General features: G+C 39.8%; 1 protein-coding gene across 4 annotated transcripts in view; it reads left to right on the top strand.

The window, feature by feature from the left end:
* The window catches only part of PIK3CB (phosphatidylinositol-4,5-bisphosphate 3-kinase catalytic subunit beta), a 103,568-nt gene that overhangs the window by 44,419 nt on the left and 34,226 nt on the right, over positions 1-24,923 (top strand). For 2 of the 4 annotated variants that reach the window (XM_053389978.1, XM_053389977.1), the window contains exons 2-5: positions 7,475-7,614; positions 18,973-19,156; positions 21,149-21,374; positions 24,413-24,636. In XM_053389978.1, the coding sequence (XP_053245953.1) occupies positions 19,004-19,156; positions 21,149-21,374; positions 24,413-24,636 (603 nt within the window). In that variant the 5' untranslated portion in view covers positions 7,475-7,614; positions 18,973-19,003. The remainder of the gene's footprint in view (positions 1-7,474; positions 7,615-18,972; positions 19,157-21,148; positions 21,375-24,412; positions 24,637-24,923) is intronic. The other 2 variants (XM_053389979.1, XM_053389980.1) reach the window with 2 other exon arrangements.

Here is a 24,923-nt window from a genome sequence, read left to right as displayed (position 1 = left end):
TTGACGAATTGTATCTTATTATCACTGAGGAATGGTAATCTCTTGCAGGCAGGCATTTTGGATGCAACTATTTAGGATGGGCTCTGCCTACTGCTAATTTAAATTATGGTCGTGGATTTTTGAGTTGTGTATAAGCTTGATTTATAACCTGTAGCCAGTTGTAAATGTGTTTCTTTTTCACCGTTGTTTGCTGTCTTCTGTATTTCACTAGAAACATGGCCTATAAATAAATACACAAGAAGGTCCTACATAGATCTAAAGGAATCTCTTTCCAAAGGCAGAATTCAAAATTGAATTTCTATTATTCTTTATCACAATTTACTTAAATTATGGAGAAAAGATACAATGGCACAGCTCTTCATTAAACAATGTTAATCAGTATGGTGCCTTGCAGATGTTTTGGATTACAAGTCACATTAGCCCTAGCCAGGACTTGGTTGGTGGAGGCTGTTGTAAAGCAAAGCAGCAGTTCTGGTACGTGAATACATGCTTAAGGCTGTGGTCCTGTGCATGCTTTTCTGGGAGCAAGTCTTTCCAGGGGGGAAATGGGACTTGCTTCTTAGTTAAATATGCGTAGTCTTGCACTGCAAATTGAGGCTGAACTGAGCATGTTTTTGGCTTTTTTAAAAAAGTGGGTTTAGACTTGCATTGGTGTCAGGGAGTGTGAGACACCACCTGGTCACCTAGGGCAATTTGTAGTTGTCAGTGGCGATGAGGACATATTACAAGCCTGGCTTTCCAAAGTTCAGATCACTAGTCTCTAAATGTCTTGTTCCTGCTGCAACCAGCAGGGAGAAACAGGAATTTTTAATAGACAGAAACTTCTTATATCTTGAGAACTGATACAGCATGGCAAGTCCCAGGAAAAACCAGCTTTTAGCAAAAATACAGAGTTATGATACAATTATTTCACAAGTTTTATGAAATACCACTCTGTGTCTGAAAGCACAGATGGAATTCCTGTGTTACTGAAGCTAGCTTTAAGAAAACATATCACTCTAGCATTCCTACATATATTTAAATACCAAATTGAATAAAAATGTGGTTTTTTTGTACACTATTTTTGCCCAAGAGCACATTTTTTGCTGTATGCCCTAAAAGCGTGTTCACTGCATTACAAAACAATCCAATGAGCTCAATCTCTGTGCAAAGTTGTGTACTTCTTCTTTTTCTTCTTTAAATAAAGCAAGGTAGAAGAGGGGAACTGCATAGTTGAAAGTGCAGCCACCCTGATCCTAAAGATGTGATGGCAAATGCAGCAAAGGTACAAAAATGTATTCTAACTCATGTTTAAAATATTAAGGAGTTAACATAGAGATAAAAAAAGACTTTTAAAATGTTCTTAAAAGAAGGAAGGAACAGTAAGGAATAATGTTCCTAGACAATGTCCTGGGCATGGTAGGAAAGAAGAGAAAAATGGTGGATGTCTGATGGAACAAGAGATTTTGCACCTAATAAGAAGAAAGGGAATCAGTCAAGCGAGGAGCCCAGTCTTCCAATACAATGGTAAATCAAAGAGGAGCTGTAAGAATAGGTTAAGGTAATGTCAGATTGAAAAATTAGTTTAATCTGAATATAAAAATGAAGTCGTGACACAAGTCAGTCAAAAAGAATAGATTGAAGTAATGTAATAAGAATGAGTCACTAGTCTCTTGTGTGTTACTTTTAAACTCAGAAAAGTGGGAGAAGATGATATTTGGTATCTGGAGCCTCACCCATACCCCTTTACATCGAAGTCCTGCCTTTCTCTTTGTGATGTTCCACAAAGGTTAAAATCTGAAACAGCTTTCTTAGAAATAAGAGTGAATAAAATCTCTTTCTCAGTTTAATTACTTGCTTTGTGCTCATTATATTTCACAATACTGTTTCAGTACCATGCAAGTGAGCAGAGCAAAATTTATTTGACATCTGCTATTCAGCTTTCTGGTAAGTACCTGAGTAAGCACTCTTTATATTCCCTGGTAAGTTCACTCTGTATGTTCATTTCCTTTCCAAGCAAAAGTATAGTAAAGAAGAAAGTTCCAGTTCAGAAGTTGTATGCACTCATTAAACCCATCATGATCCTAACTGGAAACATAAAAGAACATCACAGTGATATGTGTTGCTTGAAGATGAAGAAAAACCACGCTTTGCTTTACTAGGAATGGGATGAGAATTCAGAACAAGGGTGCTTGACATGTGCACATCACTTCTCTAATTGTTCCAAGCTGAATTGGAGCCCTATGCTGCAAATAGATGGAGATGTCAGTTGATTTGCATAGTGGGATACTTTGAAAGGCAGCTTGTGGCAGAACTGTTCCTGAGGGAGACAGCTTACCCCACAAGTGGAGATTTTAGGTGCATGAGGGTCCCACATGGGGTATTAGGAGAAGATACCGTATTTTTCGCTCTATAACACGCACCCGACCATAACACGCATGTAGTTTTTAGAGGAGGAAAATCCGTAGGCATGCCACCCGTAGGCATTCCCTCCATAACACGCACAGACATTTCCCCTTACTTTTTAGGAGGAAAAAAGTGAGTGTTATGGTGCAAAAAATACGGTAGCTATCACAGGGATAGGCTCCCTCTTCCATTGCTGGGATTTTTCTTTTCCTAATGATGGAAGAAGAGGAATTTTAATCTTTTCACCTACAGCTTAATTTGTCCCTGTTAGTTTTTACCCACAATAGCTTATTGTGGGTAAAAAAAATACAAAAATATTTGTATTTTTGACTGTGAGGCTTCAACAGAGCTTCCTCGCCTATTTGTGTACATTGTGAGTGGATTCAGAAGATTACTTAATGAGATGTACATATGACCTCATGGTAAATTGGTTATATTTATCATCCTTTGAAGGAATAGGTAGAATTCGCTGTGTATCAGGTACAGATGCATGGTAAGCCACTTAGATCTTGCTACGGAAATTCTTGCCTTTATCAACCCACATTGCATTTCAGGTGCAGGTTACAATACTGATTTAAATGTGGTGTTTGCTTCTCAGTAGACTGCTTTGGGCTTCTACTTCTCTTTTACTTCTGTATCCTATCACCGGTTATACTCATAATATAAGCACAACAGTCTCCCTCCTCACATCTGCTTGGGAGGCAGAACTTGTTCTATATCTGCTGAAAGGAATGAAGGTGCTATTGTGGCTATTGCTCTCCTGCACTGGTGCACAAGCCTTTAAGTGAATTCAACTTAAGGCCACACCCACACCATACATTTAAAGCACTATTACTGTATACCAGGGGTGGCCAACTCCCAAGAGACTGTGATCTACTCACAGAATTAAAAACTGGCAGTAATCTACCCCGTTTTGGGGGGTTCAGGTCAAAGTTGAGCTTTTTTTAGGCAGGAGGAAAGCCCCGATTTTGAGGACTCAAGCCTAAGCTCAAGGGGAACAGCCATTCACCAACAGATCGCTGGCAAAACAAACATCCTCTCTTAAGTTCTGCAGGTCGTGCAACAATGGAGGGCAGGGTGAGGGGGCGGGGCTGGATTCTCTTTTACCAACGCTAAGAAAAGGGACCCAGTGATTGACTGCAATCCACCAAAACCTCCCAGGGATCTACCAGTAGATCGTGATCGACCTGTTGGACATCCCTGCTGTATACTGTATCTCTTTAACAGCCATGGCTTCTCCCACAAGAATCCTGGCAACTCTAGCTTGTTAAGGCTACTTACCGAAAGTTGTTATGAGACCTCTATTGCTCTTGCAGAGCTCTAATTCCCAGGGTCCTGGGAAGAGGGATTGCTTGTTAAACCACTCTGGGAATTGTAGCTTTGTGAGGGGAACAAGGGACTCCTATCAACTCTCAGTAACCTTAACGAACTACAGTTCCCAGGATTCTTTGGGAGAAAGCCATGAATGTTAACATGGTATAATAATGCTTTAAATATATGGTGTGGATGTGGCCTTAACTGATCAGCAATTTGAGGAAATAAAAGATTGATAGCAAGATTGATAGGGCAATATTTGTGACTCTCCAAGTCTGTCTGTTACTTATTTAAATGCAAACTAAAATAGTGCAGGAAATAAATAGGGAACTAGGGAAAACTGTTGCCCACAAACGATTTCAAAATGTTAACAGAAATGTAGCAGTGAATTAAGGCTCTCTGAAAGATCTTGCAGAGAACAGAAAATAGAAGTTTCATTCTGAAAATGTTATTAGAATTTGTAATTTTTGCAAAACTGCAGGTGAAGACAGTAAATTGATTCTGGTTATGGGGGGTGGGGGTAGTTTTGGATTATTTCTGAATAAACTGTAGAGTTCTTTTTAGCTGTAGTGATGCATGTTTGTATCTCTCTCTCTCTCTGTGTGTGCGTGTGTGTGTGTGTGTGTTGCATATACAGTAATCAGTAAAGAAATGCTAAAGGTGGTTAAAACAAAACCAGTGATGTGTCTTGACTATATAATGTAGTAAAATATCTTATCCGTTGATTAATGCAAGTCTTTCCACTGTACAGTTGGTATGTGTATTGTAGTCAGAAAGCTAGGTATTCCTTTCTTTTTTTTGAATGTAAAATAATTATTAATATGTTGACGAAAACATTCTTGGCATATGTGAAATAGTTGTGTCTGAGTGCCCCCATTTTAAATGGTATTTCATATTCCCTACTCTTGTGAAATGTTTATTGTTGTTTACAGAAATAATCCCTTCATATTCTAATTATATGATCTCATTGGCTGGTAAGGAAATACATTTCCTGGAACACGGAAAAAGAAACTGTTGCAGCTAAAAAGCTTGAGTTTCAGACCCTTATCTTTCCTAGAATTCTTTTTTTTTTTTAGTTGTTATGTAAGCCTCATGGAAATTGGTGGAGTTTGTGCTGAGAGCTAGAATTTCAGCCCTTAATGCTTAGTCCCTCATCTCCTGCTGGCTCTTCCAGATTTATTTTCAGTTTAACTTCCAGGATGGTTTTGTAAGGTAGAGAAGAGACTGCAGTGCTTTCTTCTTTGGCAAGGAGAAGCTAACTGTGAATTCATCCGCTGTGTTGGATTGCAGCAGAACCTATTTGTGAAAGCTTTGCTGCACTAGTCTAAAAGGGTTTTTATGGACTGGAAGCTTTTTATCCCTGTGAAAGGTAATGCAAAATAATATCAGTTCTTGCTAGATTTCAGCAATGTTTACATTTTACCCTGTAATACAAGTGTAATATTAATAGCATGCTACTGTGTTCCATGATATGATGTGTTTACTTATATAGGGTTTTCTCTCTCTTTTTCTTTTGGGAAAGAATGTAGGAAATTGACAACTGATTTTACTATAGGTGTGTGTTTCCTCTTTCGTACTTGAGATTTTTTTACTTGCTGGAGTGTTCTGTGTTAACTGGATTATTGAGACAGATTTTGAGTGTTTGAGGATAAGTGTGTGCATGTGCACGCACATGCGAGTGCTTGTGTGTGCATGCCAGTGTGGTGGAGGATGGAAACAGCAATGTGTATTTCCAAACAAACCAGCACAGAGAAGATTTGTGGAGTATCATTTGCTATACATGGTCACAGCCCCTCTGTCTAAAATCTTTGACTCATACTGGACTTGTATTAGCAGTGTCAGTTGAAGATGGTGGAACTGGGAATCTTGCACCATTCTTCTGCAGATTGTAATTCAGGGATGAGGAATCTATGGTTGTCTAGATGTCCTGGATTTGAATCCTATCAGGCTTAGCCAGCATGGCCAGCGGTTGGGGATGATGGGAATTGTATTACAACAGCACCTGGAGGGCCACAGGTTTCCCACATCTGCTGTAACCAGTAAAGTCTGCTACTAGTTAGGTTGTTTGTTCAGTAGTACAGATCTGTGGGGGTTTCATGTTGCATGCATACAATTGCACAACCAACTTGTGCAATCTGCATAGTGCTTCAGGTCAGTGGAAAACTGACCCATATAAAAGGGTAATCCAGAGGGATAAATTGTAATGTCGGTGTCTACATTACATTGATTGGTAAAATGCTGTATAACTATCAGTGGAATTTCCCCCTAAATGGGTAGTGAGATGCTATATAATTACTATTGATGCAGGTCTGGTTTGTTGTGGAACAGTTTGCTTTGCAACAGTGCAGACACAAGTGCAAATGCAGTCTGAGCACCTGTTATGCAAAGAATTAGGGCTGCAGTCTTGTACTCTGAGAGAAAGCACATTGAAATTGATGAAACTTATTTCTGGTAGGATTCAACTGCAGATTTTATATCTACTTGGCTACCATTTGAAATCTTCACTGACTATATATTTAACAATAAATAAATGGCCTTCACTGTTAGTGGATCAATAAGTTACCTGCTGTCTACCATTGTCATTATCAGAGATATTGGTGGTGGCACTTATAAGTAGACTCAGAGGTAATGGATTACAGCTGAAGCAGCAATTTGTACCCTAGTTCTTGTACCCTCGCTGATGATAATAAACAATATTTGAGCCAGACTGCCAAAAAATAGTGGGGAAATGTGCTTCCTTTCCTGTTAACTGATCCTGTGTATTTAATTTTATTATCATAGGCTGAAAGGTCATAAGGAAGTTCTTAACATCTGGTATGTTTCTTCTGATGTGTAATGACTTAGTAGAGATCTGTCATTTGTGTACACAAGTTATCTGAAGCTGACTTTGAATAGCTATACTAGGCTTGCAGTTGGCCACAAACCTAAGGCAAAGTACAGTTCCTTCCTGGGATTGCAAAGCTTTGTACTGATACAGTGTTTATACTTCTGATACTGTAAGAGGGTGTGCAGCTGCTGCATCTTTTGCTCTTTTCAGCTGGTCATCTCCTCATCCATCCCACTGCATATTGCTGTAGTAGAACCATGACGAGCCATGACAGTCATAGCAGGTGGGTGAAAGCGCCCTGGAAATATCAGGGCAGTGGTTGGCTCCTACCTTTGTGTTTTAGAGCCTTTAGAACAGAAATGGGGAACCTCTGTAGACCTCTAGATGTTGTTTTACTCTAACTCCCCTCAGCAGAGCTCCAGTCAACATGGCCAATGGTAAGAGATGGCGGGGATTGTATTGAACAACATATGGAAGGCTAGAGGTTCTCCACTGTTGCTTTGAGTATATGGACATGCTCTAGGTAAGAACTTAGCAGTCCTTTTCCTTCAGGAGCATGACCTGCCAGAGCTGTCATTCAGGTTGTTTTGTAGCACTCAGTTCCTTGTGTTGAATAGTTTACTGCAGTGCCACTTATTGTCTATGCCAGAGCAAGCCTACGGGGAGTTGGGTTCCAGCAACATCTGAAGAGCACTTTGTTGGCTTCCCTGCATCTAAGCCAATAAATTAGTGAATATATTATTACTATTACAGTATTATTATTGTTATCAACAGTAAAATTGTGTAGATTTCACATGATGTTGTACTGTGGAATGTTCAGGGAGAGTATTTTGGCTGAATGTGTGTTTATTAAGGGCTAATTTGGAGTTTCAATAATTTAAAATTTCATTTCATGTAATTATTTTAAAAACATGCCAATTCCCCTTTCTTTTTCTTCTTTTCTTAAAGGCTAACTTTTGAACATCTGATAGAGCCTTCCAAGGAAACCAGGAGAAAAGATGGTTTGTACAAATAAGCTTACATAGCCAGAATGAAATTAGAAGAGTTCTCTGGGAAAAAGCAAAAATGTAAGCTCTTCCTTTTTCAAGGTACCATTCCATACTTATGCTACTTATTTATCTCTTAATAACATGTTTAGAGGAAAAGTCTAGGTAGCTGTCATTATAGATCAGCTCTTAATGCATGCTCTGTTGGAAAGAGTAGAGCTTTTAACCCTAAACTCAGTATTTCCTCTCCAGACACACAGGGAGGGGAACAGGTTTGCATCAGCAGGTGAAACCTTTCTTTTGTATGTTTATACGTGGGTGGGAATGAAGCTCCTTGAACACAGACCCTTTGTGATCAGATCCCGTGATGGTATAAGTGTCTTTGTGCCTACAGCTATATGTTCATAGAGCCCTGTTTTCATCTTTTAACACCCAGGAGACAGGATTGGCTTTTCCTTCACACATATAGAACAAATGTGCATAAAGGACTTTTGTGTCTGTCATTTTAAAAACTTAAGACTTTGGATACTGGGCATATTTCTGTTATGTTAAAAATCTCGCTCGGAGCTAGAAAACCCTATGCAGTTCATTTAGGTAAGAATAAGTCCTCAACAATTATCATTAACCACAAATGATGATGTGGAATAATGGTTTAAAGTGTATTTGCTAACCATGGTTTACCTCTGTATCATGTATAAGGTCTTCTCCAGTGTCACTGTTTTAAGTGTGGCATGCTGGCCTTGCTAGTGGCTTACTACTATTGTCCCATGGGGACAGGTCTTATTCTGGCAAGCAAAACCATGAATTTATTACATTTTTTTAAATTTAACTCTATTTAAGGCAAAACACCATTGTGTTAATTATCTTAAACATTTCTCTGCACTGTAACAATTTGCCCGAGTTCAGTAGATCTTAGACAAAATAGAGGTTGCATCAAGAATGAAGAATCTGGCTCCCCAGATGTTGCTGGACTACAGCTTCCATCAGCCTTGATTATTGGACATTCTCACTGGGTCTGATGTGAGTTGTAGCCAAACAATATCTGGGGAAGGCATAGGTGTGACATTGCAAAACTTACCCAATATTTTGAGAAGAAAAATAACTGCAGGGGGCTCCAGACCTCACCTGACTAAAGTTGATTTTCCACTAATTTTCTCAGTAAACAAAAATGAGACAGTTATGTGTCTGCCATGTAGCATCTGGGTTTGTGTGGACAGATGTTTGATTGCAGAAATGAACCTGGATTTCCATTGTCAGACTTTGGGGCCACTGCACAATGCAGGAAATCTCATACTGGATACCTTCATTCTTCAGGCCTAGCTAAGCAGCTGTTCCAATCTAGGCTCCTGAGATTTTCTGAGTAATTGTAAACAGGAAGTGTTCTGGAACAATCATAGTTCCACCTACTACTTCATCCTATTAGTCATTAAAGGAACTTGATATTTATCAGGCCTGATTATTCTTGTATGGCATCTGTAAATGGGAATCTTGGGGGGGGGGGGAGAGATAATGATTATGATTATTTTTTTAATATCACCCTTCAGTTGAAACAAAACAAAACTCACAAGGTATATAAAAGATACATAGGGGAATGGTTTTCTTCTACTTCAGGCAGGCTGCTAAAGGATAAAATAAGTTTTCTGTATTGTCTTATAACTACTGCAGATACTTTTCTGCATCTGAGTAATGAATTGCAGCTTGTTTGCTTTTTTTAATTTGAATTCTCCATTTACCCATTTTTGTTTTTGTTTTAATGCATTTTCCTCATTTAGCATTGATTTATCTTATGGGGCACATCTGTTTTTGACACTTAAAGAGCCTGAATAGAATAGAATTCTGTGGCTCTTAATTACTGAGGACCCACATTAAATCAGTTGGCATAGTAGATACCTTTCCAATCCAATAAACGTAGTGTTGATAGGCAAAATCAAGAAAATACTACCTATTTCTTTTTTTAAAAAAATCCTTCTTGATTTGCTTCTTGAAGGTCGTGATTGGGCATTTGATCAGTCAAAAAGGAGTGGTCAAGTTGTTGTTTTTAAGCCTTTAAATTTATAGAAAGAAAGATCACAAACAACAAATTTGTTACCTGTGTGAATTACAAAAACAAATTGATACTCGTAAACAGTGGGTTGCACCAATGCTAAATGCTAAACCTACTCAGTGTGAACCCATTGACGTAGATGAACTAACTTAGAGTAATTGATTTCAGTCGACCAACTCTTAGAAGAACTTAGTAGCGTTCTGTGACTGCCCCCCCTTTAAATGAAATATTTTATTTCTGCCTCTGCCTGTACCTCAGGAAGCTCTAGAGAGCATACATAGTTCTGACTAGCCCAACATCACCTAATGGGCAAGTGTAGATTTTTGCCTGGGTCTTGCTGGTCTTAACCCAACACTTGATCTTGCTGTGCAGTGGTATTTGTCAATAGCAATTGCTTGTGTTCCTGTTTGAAGGTGTTTGAGGATGCTTGCAGTTATAACAGGCCTGTGGTAGAGATGTGAAGCTCCAGGGAGAAATGGAAAATTGAAGGGGTAAACACTACATCTCCCTATTTTTCTCTCTCTCTCCCCCCCCCTAGTTTTTTTCCTGAAAAATTGGTTAATACTTAGGGAGAATGGGCTGTTTCCCAGGGTTCCCCCCCCCCCCTGAAAAACTGAAAGAACCAGGAAAAGTATCTGTGTGTATATATATAACACCTGCGGATAGATGTCAGAGAGTAAAAGCTAAAGTGAAACTTGGGACCTAATACTAGACACATAAAGGAACAAAGAAATAGGAATGTTCTTGTTGGTATTCATGGTAGTTAGAACTAAATGTTGAGATATTGATTGCAACTGTCAAATTCCTGTTTATTTTTCAGTGGATGGTATGAGAACAGAATAGACTTCATGAAAATCATTTATAAGCCATTTATGTTTTCAATAATAGTAATACTTAGCATTTTTATATTACTTGGAGTGTTGAGTACTCTTAATGTACTCAGAAATCCTTACACCACCATCCCCAGCCTGGGGGATCCAGATGTTTTGAACTGCAACTCCTGTCAGCCTCAACTAGCATGGCTATTGGCCATCCTGTGGCTAGTAGTAGTCCAAAACATCTGGAGGGCACCAGATTGTGGAGGGCTTTCCTTTATTGTAGGTAAATATCACTGTCCCATTTTATAGATGAGAAACATTGAATATTACTTCATTCTACCTAGGAGTTGAGGTGAGATTTGAGAGACAATCCACCAGCTTGCATTCTTGGCTACTATGCCACACCAGCTGTACACCAGCTTAATCTTTGTTAGGGAGGATAAAAATCTTGTAAATACATTCTATAAATGCATGTGGTCAAAGACAGGCTTGCACAATAAGTTCTTCAGTGTTGGTTAGTACGAAATCTAAGTTTCTGGATGAAATAAAAACCATTCCTAGTGGTTGTTTTAACATCTCCAAACATTGTACTTTCACAGTTCTTCAGTATAATAAATATGTTCTTCAATTAGAATTATCCTGGCCAAATATTACAAGTCTTGAAAAACATACTTGTGGTACAGCTTCCACTGTATTTTGCTCCTGAGCGAGGTTTCGTGTATCACAGAAGCTCCAAATAAAGGGAGAAAGACAGAGTAGCCACAGACATTCAAACAATGGTTTCTTGCCAGCTAACTTCACTGCTATCCCAGAAGGGGATATTCTGTGTAATGGTGCAGAAGGACCTGTCAAAGGCTGTCTTTCCTAGCTCCGGAAATCAAATATTCTCTTGACTACAGCAAGCTTTGCTAATATTGAACAATTCAGTGATCAGACTGAGTCTGCAGTACTATGCATACTACTTTGGGAGTAAGTCCCGTTGAACTCTGTGGGAATTAACATCCAAGTAAGCATGCATAGGATCAAGTTCTTCAATAAATGTGTTTAATCCTGAAGATGCTATTTGGAAATTGAGGGCGCAATAGAGTTTTCCCAAATGACAGCAAAGCAATGGTGAGAATATTTATTATTAGTTCTTAATTTCATCAGCCAATTTCATCAGCAGAAAAAACTGCTTCAGGGTCTTGAAGTATTAAATAGCTAGTCACTTCATTTCATTTACCAAGAATGTACAGTATGTTTAATGTTATGTATGTTAGTTTCTCCAGGGTAGTTGTTAAAGTCTGTGATCACTTATTGAAATATCAGGGTTTGTAATGAAACATACTTGAAGCATTGATAAGGGTTGAAGGTTACTAAGGAAGAACTCCTCCTAATTACTTCTGAGGGGGACATCCTATATGAAAGCTGCTATGCTGTGTTAATAGTCCCCTATTGTAAAGAAGTTCAACAGAGTTCACTGGGTGATAATTTGAGGGCCAAAGTAGGAATTACACGGGAGCCATGTGTCTTATCAGAGTCTTTGCCTTCTTCACATATATAGCCACTGGGCATGAGGATTAAGTATGTTGGAAGCTGCCTGATGCCAGGCTATCCTGTTTTCCATCTAGCCTAATGTTGTCAGCAACATCTAGAGGTGCACAAGTTCCCCATTCTGACTTTAATTGTATCATCTGTTCACCTTTACTGGAGACCCAGTCAGTCACCCACTAATTTGAATAGATGATGTATTTAACAGAAACTATTTGCAGGCTGTATTTGATGTATTTGCAAGCTGTTTGTTCATTTGACCTCTGAAGAAGACCTTTAAATAACAAATGGCCAAAATGTGTTGGGATGTTTTGAAAACAAGGTCCTCATTTTGCCAACATCTTGAGATACTATTTCCTTTGGTCTGGGTTTGTGGTTTTTTTTGGGGGGGGGTTTTCATATGAGACATCCTTTTTCATGGGTGGTTGTTCCGTCATGTCTTCTTCAGACCTTGAGAGTTATGGGCCCTGTACTTTTCATAGTCATGAAATTATGCCTGGTAAGAATATGCTCTTACACAACAGTAGAGATAAAATTTGTAGGCTGACCTGTGTGTGCAAGATATTTCATGTGTACAGCTGTACTTGAGATTTCATCTTTGTGTGGATGCTTGGAGATAGGCTGATCTGGTGTGCCGCTAGGTATTGTATGGAGTGGCTCAATTACCAGCTGTAATTCATAGTCAGTGCAGAAAACATTTCAGGGAGGAGCCTTAGGGGAGCTTGCTCCCACAGAGCCAACAGAAAGGGCCTTGCCTTCTCACCTCTTTCTCAGATGCAGCCAATATAATTTTAAGTCCTGTGGCTTACAGTTTGAACTGGGGACACAGCAGCCGATGTTCAGTTTTTTAGGTTCACCTCTTTCTTCAGTTCTTCACTAAGACGCAAAATATCCTTAGCTCCTAGAATAGTTACTCAAATGCTGAATATTGTCTACAACAAGATTTTCTGGTTGACCCAACCATTTATTGATTATGGTATTCAAACCTAGGGAAATCCTTTTCTTTTTCACACTTCCTTTGGCAGGGAGTGAGTGGGTTACAAAGATAAGAAAGAGAGACTGGTGGGGTGAATTTGCCATGGGATTGTGAATTGTCTGAGACAGAGGAACCTAAGATTTGGAGAAGATCAAGGACACTCAACTGAGAACCTGCACTGTGGTGGGAGACTTTAGAGCAGAAGTGTCTTTTTTGTATGTTAAGAGACTTTTCATATCAGCAGTGTAGTAACACCTTTAAATTATCTCTAACAGTAAATCATAGATAGCAGTGATGAATGAAACAACATAATTAAAATTAGAACAAAAATCTAAAGATTTGAAAAACAGATATTTATCTACTTTTATGATACAAAAGTATTGGAAAGAAAAGAGACTTCTAATAATCATGTGCCTCCTTTTACAGTTTTGCATCTGGGTAGAATTATTGATAATTGAGCCCCTCTCTTCAATAGGGATGAGTTAACACCCCCCCCCAGTTCTGCCCCATTTTTATTCCCAAATTCTATTATGGCTTAAATTTAATTACAGTTGTAAGTTGCTAGAAAAGGGGTGAGACTACATTACTGACTGAGTCAGGTAGTCATGTTGAAAATCAGTACAAAGTGCCAGGAAAAGAAACCATTATTAAGATCAACTTTATAATGGAGCATGTGAGTTTTTTGAGATAATGTGAGTTCTGCATGTTTGGGATAAGCATTGTGAACACTGATTCATTGACAACTTGACCCTCTGAACTGCAGTTGACCTATACAGATGCATGCTGTTCCAAAAGGCATTACAGCATCTCTTTCTATTATATTAGAGCAAATGAGAAGTGCTACGAATTACTGAGCATGCCATGCATACTCTTAATAGAATAATTAGGAAGCAAACTAAAGAGTACTTTAAAAGGGATGTGCAGAACAAAGGCAGGGGCTTCCGCTCAATGTTAAGCCATTTTGTTTTTAATTATTTATACCCTCCTTCAGAGAAACAGTGTATAGCTCTTGCACTGTGAAACGCATAATGCCTTCCGGTAAACACAATGCATTGATGAGCCATGCTGGAGTAAAAGCCTCTTACAAGCCGGATCACTTGGGGAAGGCCCATAGCTCAATAGGAGAGCATGTGCATTGCATGCAGAAGGTCATAGAGTCAATATTTGGAATCTCCAGGTAGGCTGGTAGAGACTCCTGCCTGAAATTCTGGAGAACTTCTGCCAATCAACAATAAACAGTACTGAGCTAAATGTCCCAATGGCTTGGCATAATAAGTCTGCTTCCTATACCCACTAGGAACTTCTGTTGAACTGGATGGGACTTAACACCCCAGGAACTAGGCCATAGTACATATGACACAGTTCTGTGCATGTTAATTCAGAAGAAAGTCCCACTGTGTTCTGTGTGGTTTACTTCAAGGTGAGCGTATGTGGGATTGTGGCCTTGTGATCTAAGCCTTGGACCCGGCAGGGGCCAAAGATTATTCAATTCACTATCTGTCTTAAAATGGCATTCTGTTAAATGATATTCAATATATGCCATCTTTTACCTAAGTTAACCGTAAACGCCAGTGGTGTGCACCAGCCACAGGATTCACGTTGTATCTGTAGCATTACAAAACAACTTGAACTGTGTTGAATCCACTGTCTTTCTGATTTGGCTTGCTATTCAAGTCTGCGTCATATCTCTTAAATCCAAAAGTCTGTTTCTCCCATCCTATTGACTGAAACAGGTAATCTGAAAACAGAAATGGATGGAACTTGAAGGCAACAGGGCTCTTCCTGGACCAGTCAAACTGCAGGGTTTTTGTCTGTGTGCAGGGAACCTTGACAAATTTTTTTCTAACCTTTAATTTTTTTCACAGAATTGGATGCAATTCGCAGGCAATTTGTTGGCCCTTCTGAAGGGATAAATGGTTGTATCCAATGCAGGGCTTTTGTTTCCTCTTATGCCCTTGCTATCCAGTGCTGATTTTGAGGGTGCAGAGGGGACTGGAGGGGACAGGTGGGGAAATTATGTTGTATGCAAAGAGCTGAAGCATTGGCTATATCCCAAAGTCTGCCACTTTCAGTAGAATAGGTGTAGTGGTTTTCCTACAAGGGCAAACCACTGGGTGGGTTAAATAGAAATCAGTCTGGAAACTGGTGGCAACAAGGTGGTGCCCCTGGATAATTGGGTAATGATGGGTTGGCAATGAGCAGCACAACTGGGATTGTACTTCAAGGACAAGCTTCCATAGCTGAGTATGTCTCTGTGTATGTGAAGATACTAGACCTAGAAAAGGGGGGAGAAAACTTTAATATAAATTAATAATACTCACCAGGAAGAACTCAATGTAATGGAATCACAGGCATCCTAAAACTGGAGGCAGGAGAATGAAGCCTTGAACTAGCAAACTAAAACTGGGAGAAACAACATTTTAAATGAATGAAAAGCAACACACACGGCAGTTTGTGTGGGATGGGATAAAATATTGCAGAAGCCTAAAGAAAAATAAGAATGGAATGAAAAAATAATTTAAGTAGGTGGTATTTGTTGGAAAACAGAAAGGGATTGAAATAAAAAGGAACAAATAAATCATGTGAAAACAGAAACGGAACTGAAGGAAACTGGAGCGATCCTATACTGAGCTCTCTTAAAGGTTTACAAACTAAGAATGAACACAAATTGATTGAAGTATTGATTTTTAAACTGTTATGAAAGAGACAGTGATTCAGAAGGGCACCAACACCCTTCCCTCAAATCACTGTGTTCGGAGTGCCCTGTGAAAATAATTCACTGTGGTTAAAACATAGACCTGTTCAACAAAATGAAAGATTCCACCCCCACCCTGGCCACACACACACACTCCCCTTCTCAAGTTTAGGGTGTTTCTCTAGTCAGCTTGGCCACTTTAAATGGAAGAAGGCAGTGGTTTGGGGGCACCCGAGTTCACAGAACAACTTTAGCAAGTCCCTGATCCCACCTGAGATACCTTGTTAACGATGCCATCACTCCTATTTGCTTCGTAATTTGAATTACACATGGAGGTGATAGACACCCCTACCAAGTACTGCAACTCACAAGCACAAATTATGTAGAATATGTGATTATTATGTATTATGTTATCTTCAGAAAAAAGTAACACATATTTTTTAAAGAAATACACAGTTGAATAGGAATATTTGGCAGTTTTTCAGTGCAGCGTTATGTAGAATACTTCTCTACTGTATTAAAATGTCAGGTGAGTTTACATCATCAAGTGCAGCAACTCAAGCAAAGTTAAAATAGAAAAGTTCCAAACTACTGTTTTATATATAAACTGTATACTATTTTGTATATAAATGCATAAACACGCAAGAAAATGTACTTGCAGAAACTACAAACATTAAAACAAACAGTTGCGTGATTCACTGAACAAAAAGTGTGTTTCTACCAACACTTTTAAATTTACCTGTCACATTTACCTATCACATATGATATGACAGCCATCTTCAGATATCTCAAGGCTGTCACGTGGAAGAGGGAACAAGCTTGTTTTCTCCTGCTCTGGAGGGTAGGACCCGAATCAGTGGCTTCAAGTTACAAGAAAGGAGATTCCGACTAAACATCAGGAAGAACTTTCTGACAGTAAAAGCTGTTTGACAGTGAAATGGTCTCCCTTGGGAGGTTGTGGACTCTCCTTCCTTGGAGGTTTTTAAGCAGAGGTTGGATGGCCATCTGTCTAGGATGCTTCAGTTGAGATTCCTGCATTCCAGGGGGTTGGGCTAGATGACCCCTGGGGTCCCTTCCAACTCTACAGTTCTACTCTACAGATTTAAATCAACTTTACAGATTTCAACTTTCTTATTTAAAATATTTTTATACTCTCCTTCATCAAAATGATTTTGAAGTTGTATTGTTTCAAACAAACAATAGTTAAAGATAACAAAACAAGAAGCTGCAGTTAATTTTTTTTTTTATTTTTTTAATGGAAGCCAAACCTGCATATCTTCTTGCACTTGGTGGAGGAGGAAGAGAGTGTGAGAGCCAAAGGCCCACTAACATTCATTCCCATCACAGTGAACTATGGTTCATCATGATGTCTGAACTGGCTCATTAGGTATAAATAGTTGCATACAAACTTTTCCCCCCTTTTGCTGTGGGCTGTTTAAAATTCCTCTCATGTAACTATTTGCCACAGATGGATCTTTGGCATTATTTCAACTGCTGGATGTGAGGGTGTTAGTCATTCACAGGCATCGCCTTGCATTATACAGTTTGGCCTGTGATTCATTCTCATAGCAGTCTCATGGCTGTGACAAGTGCCATTTTCTGTATAAATACTTTGCACTTCTCTGACCTTTATGTTGTCCACAAGTGGCACAAATTAGAATGGCGACTGGATGTCATTTCTGAAATAAACTAATCTGTTTCGTTGATAAACAAAATGCTCACTCATTCCTTTCTACTGTGCAGTTGTTGTATTTGCATATTGAAAACACGCCCCCGAATGCTAGTTTGATTTCAGCGCTTGCGAATTGATCTTCACCTGGGACACTTCCTCCCTCCTGGCAGCTTCCTATTGAATGCACAGTTTAATAATAAACCAGAAGTTTATAAAATGGTATCCACACAAAAAAGAGGAATATATTTGGTTCAGGTTTTTGTTGCTCTTTAGGAACTTCTCCCTTCCCCAAGCCTGTGATTTTCAGCCTGTGTACTAATTTAGTGCCCCTGACATCTGAAAAACGTTTAACCCCCTGAAACAGTTCCCAAGTCCTAAAATTGCAGGCATCAAATGTCACCTGGTGAGAGCAGGATTGCTTATAGGATTACATCTAGTTCACACATGACATTATGACATGATCACCACTTGAAAAAAGCCATTAAATGGAAGAGAGATTGTGTGGTATGCTGTTCATGGGATTCACTTCCCACAAGGCTCCAGTGATTTTCGCCATGTCCATTGTGGCATCTTTGTAAGTATGAGGTGAAAACTCCTGGGATGAGGGTAAGCTTCTGACATGAATGGCTTACTGTGTAGGGAAATTTGGGCTTACACTCCCATGTCCTGTGCATCCACTGTGCTCCCACTGCTGTATTTTAAGTTGGTATTGTGTACACAGCCTTGCGCTCTGTGGCAGTTTGAAGCCACTTCCATACCTCTTTACTGCATGGGTGAACTTAGCCCTGTACACATTGCTAAACTGTTAATTGATTTGTTCCTATTGAAACCCCTTTGCTTTCGTGCTTCTGCAAGTATCTCTAGAACACCCAATTGCTGCTCTGCTTTTCTGACCCCTATATAAAAATAGCCCTATATAAAAATAGGATTTTAGGTACTATGAAAGCTACTACGACATTCTCCCTTTTCTAAGCTAAATATGCCTTTTTTAGAATTTTGACCCATTATGTTGCATACATGGTGGAATCCAATGGACCATGTAAATATTTGTCCAAGAGGGCTTTGTACTTGAGCTTTGTAAATGTAAATTCTCAACTCGGGCTATAACATGCATTATAAGATGTATTTTGTGCACCTAGACATTGCAAAATAGGGGTTGGGGTTGTGCTGTCTTTAGACTATTGTTTCAATGGCAGCAAAAATCGACCTTCTGGGATTATTATTTACTAGTTGCACATCTCATAATCACACTTTTGTGCTTCTCCCCCCCCCCCAAAAAAAAAATGTCTGAGCAAGATATTCTAACTTGAAATTTGTATTTTCTTATAATTTCACAGTTGGACAGTCTCTCCATTACAAAGATTTCTAATCACAGCTCAGAGCTAGCATAGCAATCTATTGTGTGTGTTGTTTTTTGCCTTCTAGAACTCCTCATTTCCAAATGCCTACTAGACTGGAAGTTTTTTAAATGTGAAAAATACCCTTCAGAATATTGCAGTTCTTTCCTTCTTTATTCCTCCCTTACTCTACATTAGACAAACTTAAGTGAAGCTCTGACCAGAAGTCATGCCTAAAAAGGCAGCGTCTTCTCATAAACTTTGTCTATGTGAGTGCTGGTGCCACTGTTTGGTACCCTTTGATGTTTGTGCAGTATTTGATTCTGATTTAAAAGCAGTCCTATGGAAGTGAACATAGTAAATTATTCTAACTTTATTTTTCTCCTAGGACCACATGGTTATGAGATTTAAAGTCCATTATGCCTCCTGCCATGGCAGATGCCCTAGACATCTGGGCAGTAGATTCACAGATAGCAGCTGATGGCTTAATATCTGTGGACTTCCTGCTTCCCACTGGATTTTACATCAGTCTAGATGTCCCACGTGATGCCACTATCAGTCTTATAAAACAGGTAATACAGAACAGGTAAAACTGGATTGCTCTTAAAGTGTCTATTAGCTACTTCTCATTGAAGTGCATTTTGTTTCTCATATAATTTAAGTGTTTAGAATAATATTCCTGAGTATGTAACCTGATTTAAATTTTGTGAAACATGACTTAGGGGTCTGGTTTGAAGGGCAGATCCCTATAAAACATTAGCTTCTACATGAGCATCATCTCATTGTTGTTTTCATCCCAGTGTGCATTCTTGTAACTATGTTGGTTAGAACTAGGCTGCATTCAGACAGTATTTTATTCCATTTTTCCAGGGGTTCCTTACCTGATTTTTTTGTGATCTTTCACATGGATTAAGGGACATTTATGGAAATCTATGGAAATTTTAGGGTTAATTTCTGTGTTAATCGCTTCCAGAGAAAATTCAGATGCAACCCTGGTTACCTGGAAAATCCTGTGGTGTGATTTCCCCGTGGTTTTCATCGGTCATGCCGTGTGATGAAATTTGGAGCGGCATTCCAGCATACAGTTATTTCCCACAGTTTTCATGGGGGAATCATGGGGGAATAGAAAAACACACACACACACACACACACACACACACAAATGATGACACAATTCAGTGTAACACCAAACCCACTCGTGCGAATGAGATTTATTGTGACATGGCAGTAGTATATCAATAAAAAAAACCCCAAAACAGTTCACAACACAGCAAGTATTGCAGTGTAAATGGAACTTTAGAAAGCAGGACAGAAGTGCTAGCATTATAACCAGGAAAGCTAATGGAATAATCTTCATGTTTAAATGCAGTTCTAGTCACCCCCATGGACTTTACAGGAAAGAATTCACAAGTACAGGAGGTGACCGTTTTGCGCCCATCCAATTGATGTGTGACTGCCAATGTGTGGGTCCTTTTGGGGGCAGACAGCGGCAGGGCAAGCTGATCAGGTGCCTGTGCTGCACGCGTACCCTGCGCCCAGGGGTATGGCCAGCTGTCCATAGGGGCAGGGCCAGCTGGGGCAGGACGCTCCATGGGGTCTCCAAGGAGTCTGCCTACCTTCTCCCACTCAGCTACCCTACAACTGGGGAAGAGGCAGCGGGCAGACCATTTGGGGCAGCGTGGAGCCTGTGGGCGCCCAAGCCACTGCGTCACTCTCTGGAGGCCCCACGGTGAGTGCCGCCCAGCATTTTGTCACCCCCCTTGGGGGTGACACCTGGGGTGGCCCACCTCCAACGCACCTCCCTTCCCCCACCCCAGGGGTCAGGGCATAATGGGGATATAATGAGGAAGATCACACTTATGCGTCCTCTGCCAACATGGGGGGCGGGCAGGAACAGAACCCCATGGAAAACAGCCGCCACCAGTAGTGTGTTATGGGGCCCTGGGAACCTTGCTACATATTCTCTTACTAGTAGACAGATTCTTTTTTGCCGAGATGTCATTTGTTTAACTAGCTTACTGGCTGATAGATGCAGAAATCTTAGTGGCCCATAAGTTCTACAACTGGCCTGAAATTGATGTCCTTTTCAGATGCTTCATGGCCAAAACCCTATAACAATCTTGCCAAACCAGCAGTCAAAAAAAACAATACAGAAGAACTAACTTGGGAAAGAAGTCCCACCCCACCTCTTAGCACTTGTTTTTATTACTAAAACATGAATAAAGACAGTGACATGTGTACCTTTTTACTCTTGACACTTTGTTCCAGCACAGTCTTTACAGCAGAGAGAACCAGTTTTCTTTCAGGACCAGTGATTTTTAGTTTTAAAAAACAATGGCTGTATTAATTTAAAATAGATGAATGACCTACCACTATTCTCTGGAGTCTTGAGTCAGCTGTGTTTGATTGAAGGAAGTTTGTTTAAGCTGAAGTAAGGGCTTGCATGAGTGATACAGAAACACCTACCTAATGCTGTGCGTACAGTTGATAGAGGTCTTACTTTCCAGTGAGTGGGTTTTGTGAACAAAGCATTCTACTGTTACAGTCTCTGTGCTTATTTGCAGCTATTATGGAAGGAAGCACAGAGTTACCCTCTGTTTCATCTTCTTATGGAGATCGACTCCTATATGTTCTCTTGTGTGAACCAAACAGCGGTACGTGAAGAACTGGAAGATGAGACACGCAGACTCTGTGACGTTAGACCATTCCTTCCTGTCCTTCAACTAATTACAAGAAGCTGCGACCCAGGGGAAAAATTGGACTCTAAAATAGGTGTCCTCATAGGAAAAGGTAAATATTGGTGTTCTTGGCTGTGGAGATGGAGATACAGCACCAAAAGAGCACTGAGGTGGATTGAAATTAGCCCGAAAGCATTAAAAGGACTGGGCTTAACTATAGTAAGATTAACCCCAAATAAAATTTAACATGACCATTTTCTGTCCTTGAATGTGTATCCCTCGTTCTAATTAACTATGAAAAAAACACCCAAATTTTAATACTTTTACATAGCATCATAATTAGAGTAAATACCATATTGAAGAACGCATTCAGAAATCAGCTGTATGTGTTTCTGTGTTAGGATGTTACAAATGTTGGATAGTAATAATGTTCTATTAATGATGTGCATACAAGGTATGATGGATGCACATTAATATGTACATTACCCAGTAATTGGACTGTAAATAACTCCTATTAATTGGATATTCTTTCCTTAAAAACCCATTTGAATGATTTTCACCATCAGGTATAATTGAACAAGCTTATCTTGACTTAAGATAGAAATGTATTAGACACCAAACTTCTACTTCTTCCAGTGCTCCACAGGCTTGGGGCAGTCTTTGTTGCCAAGACAAAAATTGTGGTTGTAAGGAGCTCTAGTCTTGTGTTGCAGCTTCATGTAAGGTCAGCAACAATTCTCTGCTGTCTGTCACAGCTCAAGGTTGTTACTGAAAAGGATGGTGGGGACTTGTCTGTAGGGCTCTATGCTATTCATTCAGGGGACCTCAGCAATACAGCAGCCAAAGAATACCTTGGAACTAAGAACAGGGTGGAAACCTCTGTACACATCTGCAGCTCCCAAAATTGACAGGAAAGCTGAGGCTCACATACTTTTTAGTGATGGCAATGACACACCTGTCAGTGATCACTGGAAACACAGTACAGAAATATCTGTTTTCATATGGTTTGCAAAAGTGAAAGTAAGATTTATCGGTTTCATTGCTTTTCTCCCATGAGGAGTTGTACTTTTGTTTCTTTTGTAAATGATATCCTGCCCATGGGTAGGTTTACAGCATAACATTAAAACACATACGCACATACACATGAGAAGTTTTAAAGCCTCCACATCTATTGAATGCAATTGGGCCAAAAAGGCTGCTGACCCAATGTTTGAGTTGGAGCAATTCCTTATAACCAGGTGCTCCTCATGTTAGTGGTGGTAGTAACCAATCGCTGTGCACATGCCTTTCAAAAGAGAAGGGCAAGCCAGAGAAAATCCTCTTTTTCTACCATCTGCAGCAGACTGCATGGGAGAGGAACATCTTTGCAGCAGCATTAGCAAAGGCCATAAAATTGCTACTTCAGCATTTGAATAACCAATATGTTTTCTATGTGTGTATTTAAAATTCTTCTGGATGTTCTGATTCAGCTGCCTTTAAGGCAGGGCTAGGGTGAAGCTCAGATCCAGGGGCTGGATACAGCCTGCAAGACCTCTCTGTTTGGGCCTTTCTACTCTTCCTTGCCACACCCTTTTACTGGCTGTGTTTTGCACCCCAAGTATTGCTCCCCCGTAGCTCTTAAACTTTGATAATGCTTCTTGTTTGCCTAGATCAGCCTTTCTCAACCTGTGGGTCCCCAGATGTTGTTGAACTACAACTCCCATCACCCCTAGCTAGCAAGACCAGAGCTCAGGGATGATGGAAGTTGTAGTCCAACAACATCTGGGGACCCACAGGTTGAGAACTGCTGGCCTAGATGGAGAGTTGAGAGGGTCATGCAAATGTTTGTAGAAACTTGCCTGTACAAAAGTAAGCTTTACATTATTTTCTCTGTTGGCTTTTGCCTCTGGTCCCACCCACCATTGGCATGCAAGTGGTTGTCTTGCCATATACAGCTAGAAATTTACTTATTGAAGAATTCAGAAACTACAAGTCATAAGAATATAAGGTGATCCTGCCGGATCATGCCAATGACCAGATGCCTGTGGGAAGGCTGCAAGATGGACATAAGCACAACAGCACTCTGCCCACCTGCAATTCCCAGCAGCTGGTACACAGAGGCATAATCCAGTCAGTTGCTGTTGAATTTTTAACATAATAAAATTTTTCATGCTTGCAAAGGGAATGATGCATTTTATGTTGAAATTAAAAATAATCAATAGGCAGGCCATGCTTCCCATCAGAAACAATGGACAGTTGTTAGTTCCTGGCACAATATCTACAAGTTCTTTTTAGCTTTCAACAGCAAACTGAACCCTAACTTGTCTGCGCTGACAATGGCTTCTACTGACGCACAGAGTTCTTTTATAGATTTTTGTAACTGATTATTTCGAAAAAGAATGACTGGGCAATTTTCCCCGTTTTGAACAAAGCAAGTTCTCTGGTTCTTTGTACTTCTCAGGGTAGAATTAGTTATTCCTCTTCGAACCTGCTTGACCTGCGCTTTATGCCGTGTGCTCCTCAGTGAAGGCTTGTGTTTAAACGCCTTAGACATTGGCAAATACAACTGAAGTTATTACTAAAGTATTAATGGAAAATGTAATGTTCTTCTTCCCACACCTCCAGTACTGTACTATGCATATGTAAGGTGCAATTCATAACCTTTGAATGAGCAGCCTATATCAATTTTGCTCTTTTTGTGTCTTTTTCCTATAAAAGTCAAAATACTTATCAAAGTACTCAGTCAAAATATGATTTCAGTGTTCCGTGGAAGACAAGGTAAACCTATAGCTGTGATTTACAAAAAAAATAAATAAATCTCAGACTTCCTCAGCAGAATAATCTACATGGAAAGTTCAAAATGACAGCTGTGGTAGTATCTTGAATATGTGTGTGTGTGTGTGTATTAAATGGATTTTTAATGGAAAATGTGGCATTGAATTGGTTTGTGTAATAACACTAAAAGAAGAAACAACTTTTTGGGCTAACTTAGCTAAGTTCAGCTAAATTTTACTCAGAGTAGCCCCATTGAAATTAGTGTCTATAATGGAATTAGGCTCATTAATTTTAGTGGGTCTACTCGGAGTAAACCTTAGTTGGCCGTGTGGTGCAATGTGATTCTTTGCCTCTGACACTTTAAAAAATATGTATTGTTTAATTAAATCATTTCAGGCCTCCATGAGTTTGATGCCCTACAAGACCCAGAAGTCAAAGAATTCCGGATTAAAATGCGGCTAATCAGTGAAGAGAAGATGCAGTCACTTGTGGGGCTGTCTTGGATGGACTGGTTGAAGTACACTTACCCACCGCACCTAGAGCCCCCAACACAAGAAAACCTCCAAGATAAACTTTATGGTGGCAATCTAGTTGTGGCTGTTCATTTTGACAACTGCCGGGTAGGATTATTGGCCATAGTTAGAAAACACTTCCACAGCTACCTCAAGTAATTCCCACTTGCAAGTTGCAAAATGTACATTGTCAAACACTCAGAAAGTTGTCGCTGTGAGATGAATAGGGTGGCGCTGTTGGTTAAACCACAGAGCCTAGGACTTGCCGATCAGAAGGTCTGCGGTTCGAATCCCCTTGACGGGGTGAGCTCCTGTTGCTCGGTCCCTGCTCCTGCCAACCTCGCAGTTCGAAAGCACCTCAAAGTGCAAGTAGATAAATAGGTACTGCTCCGGCT

This window comes from Podarcis raffonei, chromosome 5 (genome assembly GCF_027172205.1).
Source record: "Podarcis raffonei isolate rPodRaf1 chromosome 5, rPodRaf1.pri, whole genome shotgun sequence".
NCBI classification, from domain to species: domain Eukaryota; kingdom Metazoa; phylum Chordata; class Lepidosauria; order Squamata; family Lacertidae; genus Podarcis; species Podarcis raffonei.
This window is presented reverse-complemented; position numbering and strand designations above follow the sequence as displayed.